The sequence below is a fragment of the Paramisgurnus dabryanus genome, chromosome 3, assembly GCF_030506205.2.
Source record: "Paramisgurnus dabryanus chromosome 3, PD_genome_1.1, whole genome shotgun sequence".
NCBI classification, from domain to species: domain Eukaryota; kingdom Metazoa; phylum Chordata; class Actinopteri; order Cypriniformes; family Cobitidae; genus Paramisgurnus; species Paramisgurnus dabryanus.
In genome coordinates this window covers 43,928,362-43,945,703 of record NC_133339.1, presented here as the reverse complement: position 1 = coordinate 43,945,703, position 17,342 = coordinate 43,928,362, and the positions used below count along the sequence as shown (strand labels likewise).

General features: G+C 41.4%; 1 protein-coding gene across 1 annotated transcript; it reads left to right on the top strand.

Annotated features, from left to right (window-relative positions):
• Positions 1-7,479: 7,479 nt before the first annotated feature.
• LOC135744962 (immunoglobulin lambda-1 light chain-like) lies at positions 7,480-17,342 on the top strand. Its single transcript, XM_073814168.1, has 4 exons — positions 7,480-7,615; positions 7,692-8,021; positions 16,230-16,259; positions 16,821-17,342. The coding sequence occupies exons 1-4, from the start codon at positions 7,534-7,536 to the stop codon at positions 17,138-17,140; spliced, it is 762 nt and encodes a 253-aa protein (XP_073670269.1). The 5' UTR covers positions 7,480-7,533; the 3' UTR covers positions 17,141-17,342.

Genomic DNA, 17,342 nt, shown 5'->3' with positions numbered 1-17,342 from the left:
GGGCGCCACGTGTATACGAAGGGGAAAATGAGGAAGTCACGACGCGTACACACTAGAAGAAACCATACGTACTGGGGACGAAGGAGCTCCGTCCCCTTCCCCTTGGCCCCTCTCTCCCTACAACGATAGACAACGGAGATCATTTTAATTCCCTTTCCCCCATCCCCATTCTGCTTTTAAATAATTTAAATAAAGATTGTTCAAATTTTACTTAATCTGGTTTCGTGTCTGGTCATTGTTGGTGCTGTTGGGGACCTCCTCGAGGTGAAACGTCCGGAGGGGCACTAGAGGCCCGCTCCGGTAGGTGACAAGATCACTCCAAAAACAAAATGTTATCATAAATATCACTAACCCCTTTCATTACACACCTGTAAATCCTTTGATCATCTTTGGAACACATTTTTAGATATTTTTGATGAAAACCAAGAGGTTTGACTGTCTTGTAGACTGCTATTCAACCAACACTTTTCAAGCTATCACAGCTGTGGGAAGATTTGATTCCTTAATGCTTCATGACTCATGAAAGTTAATTTGTTAACAGCTTGTGTGGATGGATGACTCATACAGTAGTTTAATTGTTTCTATGTTTAAGAGATTGGATCAGCTGCGTATCAACTTTACCAATGACAAACTGCTACTGTTTTGAAACCATCATATGTTTGTGGCTGGCTGGTTTGTGCTGAAGCCTGGAACAAGAGGACTACAAGAAGGAGTGCAAAGATTGGAAATTCAGACTTTGAAATTAATTTAGCTGCTTTATGTCGTGCAGCATTGTTTATCTTTACATAATTTATATTTTCTTGTTTTGGTGAGTGTTTCAAATTGTATGAAATACGTTGCTTTTCACAAGAGAATATGGACATGCTGATAACCAACTTAAGAAGCACACATGCACACTTTGTGAGACTAAATATAAATAAATAAATTTGAGTCAGATTTCAAGGAGGGTAAAAAGTCTAATATTCCTCTGGCATAACAACTTTCCATATCCTGAAACTGTAATATTAAGAAATATTTTAACCTCATATACATTACTATATCCCCAATAAAGGATTCTCTTGAGGACCAAATGTTCTCATAAGAGAATAATCTTTTAACAGAAAAATCTTCTTACAGCCTTTGAACAAAGTCCAGGTGTTTTATGAGTTTTTTTAATTCTTTCATTAGCTAAAGATGATTTACCGTACATTGCATCTACCATACAGGAATTTTTAAGTTACAGAAACCAAGAAATGTGACTTTGAATCTCCATACAGGACCATATGCATTTTTGACACCTTTTGGTAGCTACAATACATTAGAGATTCATAGAGAAGCTGTTTTTTCCAGAAACCTGCAGTTTTAAATGGCAATAACTAGAATCTGTATGGGGATGTCAAATCTAAAGCAGTGGTTTTCAATCCTGTTCCTGGGGATCCACTGCTCTGCACTTTTAATGTAACCTTTATTTAACACTGATCATCAGCTTATAAGGGGAGAGCTCCATGAACTGAACTAAGGGTACTTCCCAATATGCTTCTAATTTCCTCACTCCTATGTCCTACATCCTATGACTCAAAAACTGATTGAGCATTGCCATCTTGTTTTAATTCCACCATAAGGAGATGAGGAGTTATAAGCAAGAATACACGCGTAAGCGTTTGCGCACGTAAACGTCTCCTCCACGTTATCACATCTTCAAATCACACAAGGGAAGAGCGAGGAAAGGAAACAAGGTTGCACAAATAAGAATTGAGAAGCACCCTAAGTGTCTGTTAAAATAGGACCCTTTGTTTGAGTCTCATTAATGCTTATGACAGGTGCAGTATCACGCTTCTTTTAAGGCTTTGTCTGTGCCAAGATTTGTGAGGTGTTGCTTCATCAACAGGTACATTTCTCTGTCCAAAAATATGTTTTAAATATATCCTATATACATCTTGTGGAAAGTAAAGCTTAATTAATTTTTTTTGGGGATTTGAAATTATTTAATTTTAGCCTTCATAAATCAACATATATTAAAAATGTATTTCAGGGGCAACAAATACATTTCTAATTTTACAACCCATTTGGCAAAAAAATTCTTGGCCAAAACGTTAATAGGCTAAAGTATGTATAAAATATTATAAAGTGTATTTTTGCAGTTGAAAAGGTCTAAAATTGATTAACTTTAAAAAACAATAAGCAATGATAGATCGATTTATTTGTTTTCTGTATATTTGTTTATTGCATAATTCATTTTTTGGGAATCATACCTTACATCACTAGAGGGCGCTCAAGTACTAATCTTACTTTATACTGTATGCAATTTATCCAGTGTGACCTAAAGACCCTTTTATCAGTTTGTGTGTTGTCTGAAATGATACTCATGATTTTCTATCTGATCTACTGAATCAGTGTGTAGAATTAAACTATTTTGCCTGTGGAAAACATTGAAATATTTAGAAATATTAAAATTATAATTTATTAAACAGATTTGGACATGATGATTGGTGCAAAACTGTTTTATTTAGTTAAACAGTGGTTAAATAACTCTACTCTGATATCTGCATCAAGACAACATGATAAAAACATGATGCATCATTTAAGTAGGCTATATTATTGTTTGTAGGTCGACAGAAAAAAATTGTGAGGTAAATAAGGCTAAAGTTTATGTCATGTTTATGATTTCTTGCAATTTGACAATGCCTGGTACTGTATGTGTATGTCCGCTTGTGTGTATTTCCAGCATCATGATCAAGACATGAGCGAGACATGTCTTAATTCCTGCAGTAGGTCGTGAGGGAAGACTGATATATGGGATAATGGAGGGGGATGGTTTTGTCTGTATACTTTACAGATATACTTTACCAACATTGGCATAGTTTATAAAGTATACAAAGACAGATACTGTAAGAGACCTGCTAGCACAGAGTTAAACATAGAGGTAAGTATTACAAGGTTGTCTATAGTTCCCTTTCAGTCGGTCACTACGACGTCACGTCGTGACCGACGAATTGGGAACTCGCTTAGAAAGACCAATCTGCTTCGAGTACTACTTAAACGCCAATGAACTTGGCATTGAGATATAAGCAGCAGGTGCAAATATGGAAATTAGCTTTTTCGCTTCGAAAGCCAGCAGTATCTGCTACTGAGAAGCTACTGCACTCTGTTGGGATCGATTGCTGAAGTTGGTTGGACTAGCAGTACCACAGCGGACGCTTCGCAGTATTCCACGACTCTGCATCTTTTTTGTTTTGAGTTTAGTGTGTGCGTTTTCTTTCCCTGTGCGCATCATCAACTGAGCATCTGAGTGAATTTCCCTAAAAGAGTGATACAGAGAGCTTTGTGCCTTGTTAAAGACAGCCACTCTCTCGTTTATCCGGAGATCAGCGTCCTCTTCAGGATGGCTTTTCGTCCGTGCGATCTTGGGTGCGGGAAATATATGGGTCCGAAGGACGGTCACGAGCGCTGTCTCTCGTGCTTGGGCATCGAGCACGCAGAGGCAGCGTTTGCTGGAGGTAATTGTTCTCACTGCGAGGACATGACCCTCGTGGATTTGCGGAGACGGTTGTCTTTCCTCCGGGAAAAATGCAACCCGCGTCCTGCGAGTGCTGAGCGTTGCAACGGTGCGGCTGTAAAGCTCTCAAAGGATGACCTCTGCATCACTGTGCTGAAACGGTCGGGGGATTCGTCCTCCAGCTCTCAGCCTCCTCGTCCACAGCCGGAAGAAGTGCCAATGGAGACTTCAGCGTCTTGTTCTACGATGTCTGTAGAATCTGTTGTGCCTCCCTCCGGATCCACGGAAATCGCAGCATCCGAGGGTGGGCCCCCTCCCTCTGACGTGGACCCCGACGCCCTTACTCCCTCTGGTCGGGTTGTGACGCCGGAGTTCGATCCAGAGATGGTGGCCGTGCTCGCTCGAGCGGTGGAGACCGTAGGGTTAGAGTGGGTTCACCCCCCTCAGCCCGAACCGTCCTGCCTGGATGATTGGTTCTTTGGAGCTGCCCGGGTTTCACAACCCTCTCCGCCGGTACCATTCTTCCCTGAGGTGCACAAGGAGCTGACTAGAACCTGGAAGTCGCTGTTTTCAACCAGATTACGGACGTTTTAGCCCTCCCCCCTCACCAGCGGAGCCGATAAGGGTTATACGGGGATCCCTCCCGTGGAGCGTGCGGTCACGATGCAGCTGTGTCCGGCAACCGCTCCCTCCTGGAAGGACCGCCCAACCCTCCCCTCCCGTGCTTGGAGACAGTCGTCCGGTTTAACGGGCGCTGCCCACCAGGCATGTGGAGAGGCGGCTTCAGCCCTGCACGCAATGGCGTTGTTGCAGGTTCATCAAGCGAAGGCCTTGAGGGATCTGCACGAGGGAGGACACGACTCGCCTGTCCGCTATCGGAGCTCCGGGCTGCCACTGATCTGGCCCTCCATGCTACGAAGGTGAGGGCAGGCGATGGGTCGTGCAATGTCCATGATGATAGTCCAGGAACGCCACTTATGGCTATGTCTAGCGGACATGTCGGACGCGGAGAAGAACAAGTTCTTAGACTGTCCCAGACTGGTCTTTTCAGTGAATCGGTGGAGTCTTTCGCCCAGCAGTTCTCCGCCGCCCAGAAGCAGACAGAGGCGATCGCTCAGATCATGCGACCTGCATCTCGCCCCCCAGCACCGGCTGCCCCGTGTGCTCCTCGCCGAGGGCGCCCTGCAGCGGCTGCCTCCACCCACAACACCCCCCCCCCGCTAGAACATCTTCCAGTCCACAGAGGGGGACCAGCCGTCGACAGACCACCTCGCCCGCCCCACCCGCTTCCTGTGGCAAATGGAAATCGAACGGCCCCGAGACCTGGATTTGGATCACTCTGCGGGAGACGATGATGGCACCGCTCCCTCCACCGGTAGAGGGCCGGGTGGAGAATCTTTGGTTTTGTTATGTTTCTGTTCCGCTCTTCCTACCTCTCCTCTATCACCAGCGGGTGTCCTGAGGAGTCCGAGCTCTCCGCTGAGGAGACCGGACCACCAGCACCCTCATCGGAGTCTGCGATCTCCGCAGAGGAGACCAGATGACCGTCACCCTCAGCGGGCTCAGGTCAGTGTCACACACACTGTAGATACTTATGCTGTTACAGCAGACGTACCGGCAGTACCACCTGTCTCGCTTCGCTGCCCCACCGTGGGTACACCGGTAGTGCCGCTAATTCCCCTCGTGCGGTCCCTGGGAGCTTGGCTTCAGCTTCCCAGCCCGTCTCGTTGGGTTTTACGCACGATCCGCCTCGGTTACGAAATACAATTCAATCGGCACACTCCAAAATTCTCGGGCATTCGTTTCACCACGGTGAAAGCGTCCGATGCACATGTACTGCGTGCAGAGGTCGAAGTCCTGCTGGCGAAGGACGCAATCGAGCTGGTCCCTCCAACTGAGATGAGGTCGAGTTTCTACAGCCCGTACTTCATAGTACCCAAGAAAGGCGGTGGGTTTGCGAGCACAGAGATTTAACACTTCGGCATCTCGCCCGTTTGGGTCTTTGGGTCAACTGGAAAAAAAGAGCAAACTCTGCCCCACGCAGAGGATCTCTTTTCTCGGTATGGAACTGGACTCGATCGATTTATCGGCGCGTTTGACAGAAGAACGCGTCCAGTCAATCCTGACTTGCCTCAGTTCATTTCGAGGGAAGAATGCGGTCCCGCTGAAACAATTTCAGAAGCTCCTGGGGCATATGGCAGCAGCAGCGGCTGTGACACCGCTCGGGCTGCTCCATATGAGACTGCTTCAGCGTTGGCTTCACGAGTCCCGAGGAGAGCGTGGCGCGCCTGCATCCATCGTGTAACCATTACACCTGCGTGTCGCCTAACATTCCCCCCGTGGTCAGACCCCGCGTTTCTCAGGGCCGGTGTGTCCATGAGACAGGTTTCTCGGCATGCTGTTGTCTACACAGATGCGTCCGTCACGGGCTGGGGAGCCACGTACGACGAGCTTTCAGCTTCAGGGGTGTGGACAGCACCCCAGCTGCATTGGCATTTCAATTGCCAATATCTTGTATATCTGGGACTTGTACGCTTCGCTACGGAGCTGCGATGGAAGGATGTACTAGTACGCTCCGACAACACTGCGACCATTGTGTATATCAACCGTCAAGGCGGTTGGCACTCCCGTAACCTGTCGCATCTCCCTCGTCATCTCCTCCTTTGGAGTCAGAAGCATCTGAGTTCCTTTCGTGACATTTACATCCCAGGTTCGCTCAATACAGCGGCAGACACGCTTTCCCGAGCTGCATGCCCCGACGAATGGCGACTCCACCCCCAGATGGTCCAGCTGATTTGGAAGATGTTCGGTCGTGTGCAGATAGATCTGTTTGCGTCGCCGGACGATACCCACTGTCGCCTATTATATTCACTAACCGAGGGCAGCCTCGGCGTGGATGCGTTGACACACAGCTGGCCTCGGGGGATGCGCAAATACGCATTCCCCCAGTGAGCTTAATAGCACAGACGCTGTGCAAAGTCAGGCAGGACGAGGAGAGCCTTTTACTGATCGCCCCATACTGGACAACCAGGAATTGGTTTCCAGAACTAATGCTCCTCGCGACAGCCCCTCCCTGGCAGATTCCCCTGAGGAAGGACCTTCTTTCTCAAGGAGGGGGCACATTATGGCACCCGCTCCCCGACCTGTGGGATCTCCACATGTGGTCGTTGAGCGCGCGCAAGGTTTAAGTGATTTACCGCAAGCGGTATCTAACACAATCGACGCGGCATGAGCTCTGTCCACAAGATGGGCTTACGCATTTAAATGAAACCTTTTCGTCACCTGGTGCTCTTCGCAACGTGAGGACCCCAGAGAATGCCTTATTAACATCGTGCGTTCATATCTTCAACATAGGTTAGACGGTAGGCTGTCACCCTCCACCATTAAAGTTGATATCGCCGCTATCTCTGCTCAGACCAGCTCTTTGTTTGTTATGGTGGCCAGCAGAAAGGGAAAGCTGTCACTAAGCAGAGGATGTCTCATTGGATAGTTGACACTATCGCACTGGCTTATAATCTTCAGGGTATTGCTTGTCCTTTTAATTTGAGAGTGCACTCCACATGGAGTGTTGCCTCATCTTGGGCTCTCGCTCGTGGTTCCTCGTTAACAGACATCTGTAGAGCTGCTGGTTGGGCGACACCTAATACGTTCATTAGATTCTACTGTGTTCGTATCGAGCCTGTATCCTCTCGTGTTCTTTCCTCACCAAGTCAGCTTGCAGTCTCCGACTGATGCTCCATAGCAGTGTCAGTATGGAAGGCCATCAGAGCAAAAATGCGTAATGGTTTGAATTGCTCTTCCTCCGCTGCCTTGGCAGCCTTTGTTGCGGAGCATTAGCTGTCAGCCTTTCACTAGCTGTATCCTCGCGAACCTACGTGTCTGGGCTTTTGATATTTTGCTCAGATTACATTTATTTAAAGATTGATGTTTGCAGGCAGACTGATGTAACTCTTTTGCTCTCTAGCAGTCAGTGAAGCTGATTGGCTGAATTTGAATGAACTTCCTTCTTTCAGAGTTTCTCTTCCTCAAAATCTCTATATGAGAATCAAATTGTCTTCATGTCTTCACTAAACTCAAACAGCTTCACAAACACAGACAAGATGCTGATAATATTCATCAATCTCTTCACTCTTCTCTCATGTAAGTTACACATTTCACTCTTAACATATTGATGTCATGGACATGAAATGAAGGATTTTCTCATTTGTTATTTCAGGTGTCAGTTCAGCTAAAGTTGTCACACAAAAACCCTCAGTACTGACAGAAGAAAAAGGAAAATCTGTGACTATGGACTGTAATGTAGCAGTGGATTATACCTATGTTTCTTGGCATAAACAGCTTCCAAATGCAGCTCCTCAGTTTGTGTTGAGATACTATCATTCTCATAGCTCTCCTGACCTGTATGGTGACAGTTTTACATCCAGCCGTTTTACATCTAAAGCTCAGTCAAAGATTGACTATCAGCTGATCATCAATAATGTAGATGTGAGAGATTCAGCTGTGTATTACTGTGCAACATGGGACAACTCTGTTAATGAGGGCGTATCACAGTGATTCACATCATGACAAAAACCTCCTCACTGATCACAGTCACTTCTGAGAGCTGACTGACATTATTATTACTGTTTAAAACACATGAATAAAATATAATTTAGAAAGTATCAGTATAATTTAAAACACTATTAGTAAAATATGTGGATGTAACTGACTGAAGAAAATATTTATAAAATACAAATCAAATCATAATAATTTAAACAGTAAAATCTTGTCCTGTAAATGGTAAATGGACTGCATTTATATAGGGCTTTTAACAGACTTATGGCCATCCAAAGCGCTTTACAATTAGCCTCACATCCACCCATTCACGCACACATTCATACACCAACGGCGGTGTCAGCCATGCAAGGCGCCAGCCAGCTCGTCGGGAGCAGCTGGGGTTAGATGTCTTGCTAAAGGACACCTCGACACTTGGTCCGATGGAGCCGGGGATTGAACCACCAACCTTCCGGTTTGTAGACAACCTACATGAGGTTGTAATTAGCTTGGTTACATGGTAACATGTAATTAAAATCCCTGTATGTAAAGAGTTTATATGAGTTACTGTTGATTTATAATAAACTCACTGAAGAAGTTTACTGAATGTGACTCTGGATTATAAATTATGTAAACAGACTTATTTTGTAGTTTATTATAGAAATTTTAAACTTCAGCACATCAGAGAACGGAGAGAACGCTGGCGCACGTTGGCTGCCGCTTCTCCGTCCGTACTTTTAATTTTCTATGCTAATGCACTCGTTTAATTTTATAAGTCGGGATTTTATCACTTGGTGGTTTTATATTGCTTCATTGATATTGGAGTTCCACTGTTGGAGTGCTTTGTGATTTTGATTCAGCGCTGTGGGACTGATTCTGCTGACTATGAACGCTAGCTGTGACTTGTGATCGGCTTTCTATATGCCGCGGTGTGAAAACTACGTGTCTGGATTCTAACTCACGTGTGATTCAGTTTGGATATTACTGCTCTTATCATGTGGATTTCGTTGCTGTCCGTTGTCATCATCATTGTTTTGACCCTGTCTGGGCTTCGTGGAGAGCGGGTCCTTCAACAGTTGGATTTCATCATGATAAGGTACTCTTTTTCCGAACTTCGCTCATTGGAACATCATTTACTTCCTGATGTCTGTGTTCAAAAGACCTTGAAATCATGCCGGCTTTTATGTCGGCCGAAATATTTACACAGAGGATCACGACGAAATGTTTACACTACTGGGACTGGCTTTAAAGTTTTATGTTCTCGATCCAAGGACTCTGAAACACAAAAGCGTTTTCTTCGTGGCGTCTGCCATGGAAACTTGAGATATCCACAATTAACTCAACAGAAAATGCGACTTGAAACTGCTCAGTTTGCACTTTTAAATGTGCGTTCATTGTCTAATAAGACTGCTGTACTCCATGATATCATACTAAATAATGCTCTGGATTTCTTTTGTATCTGTGAGACTTGGCACCAGCCAAATGACTTTATAAACTTAAACATGAGTGCCCCACCGGGATACACGTACATTGAGAAGCCACGGCTAAGTGGCAAAGGTGGTGGTGTCGCTGTTATCTACAGAGCTAATATATCTGTCACGGAAATTACTGTTCCTTGCGTTTCATCATTTGAGTGCATTGCTTTTAAAATGAATGCTGTTTCATCTGTTCTTATTGTACTCATTTATCGACCTCCTAAACCAAACCCTCTGTTTTTTACAGAACTCTCAGAGCTACTTACATCTTTTAGCTCGGTTTGTGAAACAATGGTTGTGACTGGCGACATTAATATCCATGTGGATAACTCTAATTGTAATCTAACTGTTGATTTTATGGATGTGTTGGACTGTTTTAATATGACTCAACATGTGACATTTCCAATTCACAGTAAAGGTCATACACTTGATCTGGTCTGTTCTGTTGGTGTGGACATTGATCAGCTTGATAGCAATGACTTGTGCATTAGTGATCATAAGCTTCTTACTTTTAATGTAAAAGTCCAACTTTTAAGAAGTACTCATAAAAGGGTCATTCATTTCAGAAATATTAAGAATGTTAAGTTTGACAGTCTTTCCTGTCTGATTTCAGAGCATTCAGCAGTTGAGACGGTTGATCACTATAATTTCATTTTGTCATCTGCTTTGGATGCACTAGCCCCTATGAAAGAACGTGTTGTTTCATTTAGTAAATCATCTCCATGGTATACTACTGAGTTAAGGGCTATTAAGACGAAAGATAGGCAGCTTGAACGCCAATATAAGAACTCTGGTTTGATTGTTCATAAGCTTATGTATGATGAGCATTTGAGTGAATATGCTGAAGCACTAAAAGCAGCAAGAACACAGTATTATTCGGCTATCATTAGCAGTGTTGGGCAAGTTACTTCCAAAGTGTAATACATTATATATTACAAATTACTGTAATTTGAAAGTAATTAGTTACATTACAATATTACTGACTCTGAACTGTAATGAGTTACACTACTTTTGTGTTACTTTTGAGTTACTTTCATCAAAATAACAGAAGTATGACTAGGCATTATAAAATGTTAAAATGTAGTTTATTGATGCTTATAAATCTAGAAGTTATGTGTTGGCCCTCGAGCTTTGAATAGGCACAGTGAAGACTTATGGCAAAAAACAGTAACAATGACTGTCAGAGTCATAAACATGGACAAATGATCTGGTAAAAGTCTGGTAAATGATGGTACACATACCAAACACAATAAAGCTAGAGCCCACTATAATACAACCTATAGACTAATAACATGGCAAGACACCAACCTCTTTTCATTTCTATTCTTTAATTCACTTTTAATTCAGATTCACAGCACAAACCTGGCATGCACTGGGTTGACCCAACTTATCAAAAAGTGCTATTGGAGGATCAGGCCTCAAGGAATACAGCTAATTTCAGTACAATATAAGGATTACATGTAGGTTAACATATAATTGCTTAATAAAACACAGACAAACAGAGGAACACTGCTTTTTGCCAAACAATGAATATAGGCTCCCAATACAAAGGCTGTTAAAAACTTTAAAGAGTAACTAAACCCTAAACCAACTTTTTTTAGTTAATAATCTGTAAGAATGATGCTTTATTAGTGCTGTTCATTGATTTTAGTAAGTTTTTTGACATTTGGATATAAAGTGTTTCAATAATACAATATATGGTGTAAAAACGTCTGAGTGCTGCCCTCTTCAGGTTGAACGGTGGCTACTGCAGTTGAATTTTCTTATTGGATGTTGGGTCCAAAAAATGACTCGTGACGTAAGCAGGTTCAAGCTCATCACGCCCTTGTTACGATCTCACCACCAAACACTTAGTTCGTCCCCTCTATCTCCTTGGGATCTGCCCACTTTTCTTGCATTTTTCAAATATTGCCAGTGGGCGGAGTCAGGCTCTGACCAGGGGTTTAGTTACTCTTTAACCAGTGATGTTTAAATGTACTATTTAAATAACCATGTTTAAGTCTACATTAATGTTATGTTGTAGTTTAGGTTGCTGTTTGTAATAAAACTGTAGATAGCATTGGAATAGCCTAGCAATCTATTATGTATATGGACTGTAACCATAGCAACGTTAGCTTACCTTGTCATTGCTGGTGTGGTGAAATGGATTTTACTGGCAAGATTTCTAAAAGTCTCTTTACTTCTGAGGTTCAAGCAGCACAGGAGACCGATAGAAACTTTCTGTTGCTTTTACTTAGTGCTCTCATTCGCAGAATTTTGCGTATGCGGCGCTACCGGACCTGATTGCGACCACTTTAGTCAATGCTTATACAGCCGCGGACTTCCCAGATTCGGCTCTTTAAGAAACGCGTCAAATACAAAATTAAAGTAAAAATGAACATGCTGCATACAGCACCTGGAAACAGACATACGCTGCGTCCCAAACCGCCTACTTCCATACTATATAGTAGGCAAAGAGTACGAGAAGTAGTGCTTTTCGCCTACTATATAGTATGGAACTATGCTGTTTGGGACGCAGACATTACTATTTTACCCGCAGCTTTTTCCTGTGTGGATGCTGGTCGCGCGCATTAGTCAAAAAAATAAAATAAAAAAATAACACGTCTATTTTTGAAATGCATTGTTGTAACGCGCTCGTTACTAAGACTGTAACGAGTAAAATATTACCAAAATTTTATTAGTAATGCGTTATATTACTGCGTTACAGCAAAAACTAATATATTACTGTAATATATTATATTTTGTAATGCGTTACTCCCAACACTGATCATTAGTGATGGTGCTGCAAACCCTAATAAGATTTTTAAAACCATCAACAGCATTCTTGCACCGGTTAAGTTACCCATCTGTTCTTCTGTACAGGAGTGTAACAAGTTTCTTAGTTTTTTTATGGAAAAAATTGAAAATATACACAAGTCAATCAGTTTGTTACCCTGCACTACAGCTATTGAGACTTATCCATCAAGTTTCCTGGAAAGCTCATTTTCTGGTTTTAACATTGTCACTGATAACTGTATTCTGAAATTGGTGATGGCTATGAACACAACTACATGTATTCTTGACCCAATTCCAACATTTGTTTTAAAGGGGTGTCTTCCTTCAATTAGTCCTTTTATCATGAACATTGTGAACACCTCTCTTAATACTGGTATAGTTCCAAAAGCTCTTAAAGTTGCAGCTATTACACCTGTCCTTAAAAAGCCTGGATGTAATAAATCTGATCTATCAAATTATAGACCCATCTCTAATTTACCCTTTCTTGCTAAAGTCCTAGAACTTGTTGTTGCGGCACAACTTGACTCACCCTTGACTTCCAACAAGCTTTTTGAACCTTTTCAGTCTGGGTTTAGAAAGGGACATAGTACAGAGACAGCTCTGGTTCGAATTATGAACGACCTACTCATCTCAGCTGACTCTGGAGCCTCTACCATCTTGGTCTTGTTAGACCTTAGTGCTGCATTTGATACAGTGTGCCATTCTATTCTAATAAATAGGTTGGAGAGGTGGCTTGGTATAACTGGTACTGTGCTGAGCTGGTTTAAATCTTACCTTACTGATCGTTCACAGTTTGTTGTCCTGGGAAACAATAAATCTCAAATTGGACAGGTCTCTCACGGTGTTCCTCAGTGATCAGTTTTGGGTCCCATATTGTTTAGTGTCTATATGCTTCCTCTGGGGCAAATTATTAGGAAATATGGCTTGAGATATCATTTCTATGCTGATGACACCCAAATCTACATCAGCTCCAAGTCTGATTCTACTCGCACCTCCACAATTCTATCTGAGTGTGTGCAGGAAATAAGAACATGGATGCACCATAATTTCTTAAAATTAAATTGCTCGAAAACAGAGGTGTTACTTATTGGCACACCAGCAGTCATTCATAAAGGGAATAATCTTAATCTGACTATGGATGACAGTGTAGTACCTCCATCTGCTCAGGTTCGTAACCTTGGAGTGATTTTTGACACTCACCTGACACTAGACTCTCACATTAAGAGTATTACAAAGTCTGCTTTCCATCATCTTAGAAACATTGCAAGGATTAGACCTTTTCTCACACCACCTGATGCTGAAAGGCTTATTCATGCTTTTGTTACTTCCAGAATTGACTATTGTAATGCTATTTTTGTAGGTTTACCTGCTAAATCAATTAAACGGCTGCAGTATGTACAGAACTCAGCGGCACGTGTTCTTACACATACTTCATCACGTCAACATATCACAGGCGTGCTTTATAGTCTGCATTGGCTTCCTGTGCAGTCGCGTATTGTTTTTAAAACACTCACTATAACTTACAAAGCTTTGCATGGGATTGCCCCTTCCTATATTTGTGACTTAGTCAGTCGTTACAGGCCTCATCGCTCCCTTAGGTCTGCTGATTCTCTCACTCTCCAACAGCCTTTGTGTAGATTGAAATCTATGGAGGAAAGAGCGTTCTCTGTTGCTGCACCCAGGTTATGGAATGTACTTCCCCTGGCTGTCAGAGAAGCGGATTCACCAGTGGCGGCTGGTCACTAGGGGGCGCTGGGGCGCCGCCCCCTTAAAGCTGGCCAGAGAGGAAAGCTACTTTAACATGTTACCAAAAAGTTAAATATATAGTGCAAATTAATACAAAATAAAATCATTTAGTTGTACTATTTCACTGTTAGTCATGTTATAATTTATTTAAAACAATTAAAAATCAAAACTGAGTTCGTTGTGTGTGTGTCATGTTTGTGTGTCTGGGGCGCACCCCTAATGAGTGTCTATGTAGGTCAGGAAAAAGGGTAAAAACATGTGACCTGAGGCTGAGCTCTAAGTGGCTGGTTTCGGATCCGCCCTGGGGCAAAGGACTGTGCACCCCAAACACTCCCACTTATGTTGTAAGCGAATCAATATTTCTTTGAATGTTTTTTACCTCCTGTGATTGGATCGTTCTCAGAGTCTCATAACCGCATTGGAGATTGCTGTGTTAACTGATAGCTACAGTACAGATCAGTGAAAGCAAGTGAAATATCTTGAGATGAAGGAAAATATGCTTTTATCCTTACAAAATCACCCTATACAAGGTATTTAATTGATGAATAAATAAAGGATTAAGAAGCTTGGACCAGATCGACCAACTTGGTCAAGTTTGTTGTTAGTTTTGTTGTTGTACAGTGTTGTAGAGTTTAAAAAGCACCCATGAGAAAACCACTGTTTTTAAGGAAACTTCACGAACTGTGCATATTGAGCTGATGGACTGTATGTACTCCCTGTTGTGAGGGAAAAATGTGCTTGTGCTATTTTTATAAAAGCAAAAAGAAACGTACGAGTCTGTGATTAGGCAACTTTAGTGTCTCTTTTTGTGTGTGTTCGGTCGCGTTAAACGAAAAGTCTTTGACGGAGAAAATTGAAGCAGAATAAAGAAAAATCTGAACGCCATTTTGGCAGATTGCCCATACAACTTAACTTGAGAATGTAATTCTTATGTATGTCCAGTTGGTGGCAGTGTGTTGCTCAAATGACGCCCTGGTTTCTAAACATTCTCGCGATATTTTGATGTCATACACTGATTGGTCTGCGCATGGCTGCTGAAGTTAAACACTACAGGAGTGCTGCAACAAGACGCCTGTCTAAGGTAAAGATACAAAATCTAATGACAAGAGTCTGCATTAATCTGCCTTCATGCGTTTATTACACAAGATGGTTTCAGATGAGTTTCCATTCAGATTTTTACATGTTTATTGATATTTTAATCGCAGTAGTGTTTTGGATTTGTTCATATTTGCCTGTTCAGCATAAAGCTCCGTGTTTTATTGCCTCCGCTGTCACTGTGAGAAAAAAACATTAATTAATCTGCTTCATGTGATGGTAAAGTGATGCACGGTCTCCGTTTATCTGTTCTCTAAACAAATGAATAAACACATTTGACTTGTATGCTCGTCTTGTAAGTTTATGATTAGAAATGGACATGTGAACGAAAATGAAAATAATTAAAACATGAAATTACGGATAATAACTGACTGTGAAGGACTCTTTACATCGCTGTTTATCAAAAAATGACGAAGATTGAAAAAGTCTATCGCAACCTCTGTGTGTGTGTGTGTGTGTGTGTGTGTGTGTGTGTGTGTGTGTGTGTGTGTGTGTGTGTGTGTGTGTGAATGATTACCTTGATATTAGTTCATTACAGATTCAAAGTACATTTATTTTGTGCGTTTGATTTCAACTGTAACATTTTCAGCATTTTAGCTAAGTAGTAGCCTAATGATACTCATCACCTGATAAATGGCTTTTAAGAGTACTGCATAACTACAGTAAAAGTTTGATTTTGAGTGTTTTTGCGCCCCCCAAATTTTTTTAGCACCAGCCGCCACTGGGATTCACTATCCAGTTTTAAGAAGCTTTTAAAAACCCATCTGTTTAAAATTGCATACATGGAGTGTCATTAATTTCTTTTTTCTATTTTTAAATAGTGTTGGACTGTTTTTTTTGTATTTTATTTTCTTTTATTCTTGTATTGTATCTTATAATGTGCATTGTAGCGCTTTGGGTTCTAGAAAAGCGCGCTATAAATAAAATGTATTATTATTATTATTATTAGTTTTTGTTGAGTTTTAACACAATTTTTTAAAATATTGAAATCACAAGTATGTTAAAATAATATTACTAAAAGAGACAGAGATGAGTTGAAGTTGAGTGACTGTTTCACTTCTGTTTGTATCACATCAGAGACTGAGGAGGTTTTTGTACGACTGAAGATCTGAAATCTATCACTGTGGTATTCGGACAAGGAACAAAACTCATTGTGACCGGTAAGTCATCTTTCTACTCACATACTAAGCTGTTTTTATATTTTAAATGTTTATAAAATACAAAAATGATATTTGATGCAATTGATTTTTTGGAGAAAGATTTTACTGTTTAATCAACACTTAAGGCTTCATGTGCATTTTTACTATTTATGTTTTATGGGCTTCCACTTGTTATTTTATATAAATTATCCAGAATTTATGTATTTTTGTAACACAATTAATGTTTAAATAGCACACAAACGTATCTGCTCTACATTTTTGCAGAGATGTTAGGTAATGTTGTGTTTGATTTAATCACCTGTTAAACATCAATGTTAATAACTAAATGATGGACACATTTATTCAGTTGTTTCAGTTCTCTAAAAAAATACAAAACCAACTTACCTGTTTAAATTAGTCCGAGAATGATAATAAAAAATACATTTGGATGGGATTGGGAATCGGATGGGTTTATTTAAATGAACTCAAACACAGTTATAACACAATATTTACAGAACGCTTCTTATTTTGTGATAAAGTGCATTTATTTCTTCATCTTTCTTCATGATTTGTGTTGTGTAGATTCAGGTGTTTCTCCTCCTGTTGTGAAGATTTTGCCTCCATCCAGTGAAGATGTGAGCTCCAGTAAAGTGACTCTGGTGTGTTTGATCAATGACATGTCTGTGGGATTTGCTGATGTGAGTTGGTTTGTGAATGGAAACTCAGTTACTGATGGCATCTTTACCGGATCTGCTGAACAGCAGCCGAATGAGAAATTCAAGTTGAGCAGTTATTTAACCATTGAGAGATCAGAGTGGGAGAAAGACAAAGATCTCACATGTAAAGTGACTGCTGCTGGAAAGATCACAAACACAAAGATCAAGAAATCTCAATGCAATTAATAAATGCCAAGTATACTGCCTTGTCCTTGTTTTTGTAGTATTTCTTTATCAAAAGTGTGTATTAGAAAACAAAGATATAGGCAATATTAAATAATTAATCTGAGTAGCTTAATTTCTTTGACAATATGTTTTGTGTGAAAAAATTTGTGAATTTCTTTATAAATGATCCTTGTACATTATTGTGCTTTTGATCTGCAATAAA

Coding starts and splice junctions, on each gene's coding strand:
- LOC135744962 (XM_073814168.1), top strand. CDS start 7,534: ATGTCTTCACTAAACTCAAACAGCTTCACAAACACAGACAAGATGCTG. Junction 7,616..7,691: donor TCTCTTCACTCTTCTCTCAT/GTAAGTTACACA, acceptor TTGTTATTTCAG/GTGTCAGTTCAGCTAAAGTT. Junction 8,022..16,229: donor CTCTGTTAATGAGGGCGTAT/CACAGTGATTCA, acceptor TCACTGTGGTAT/TCGGACAAGGAACAAAACTC.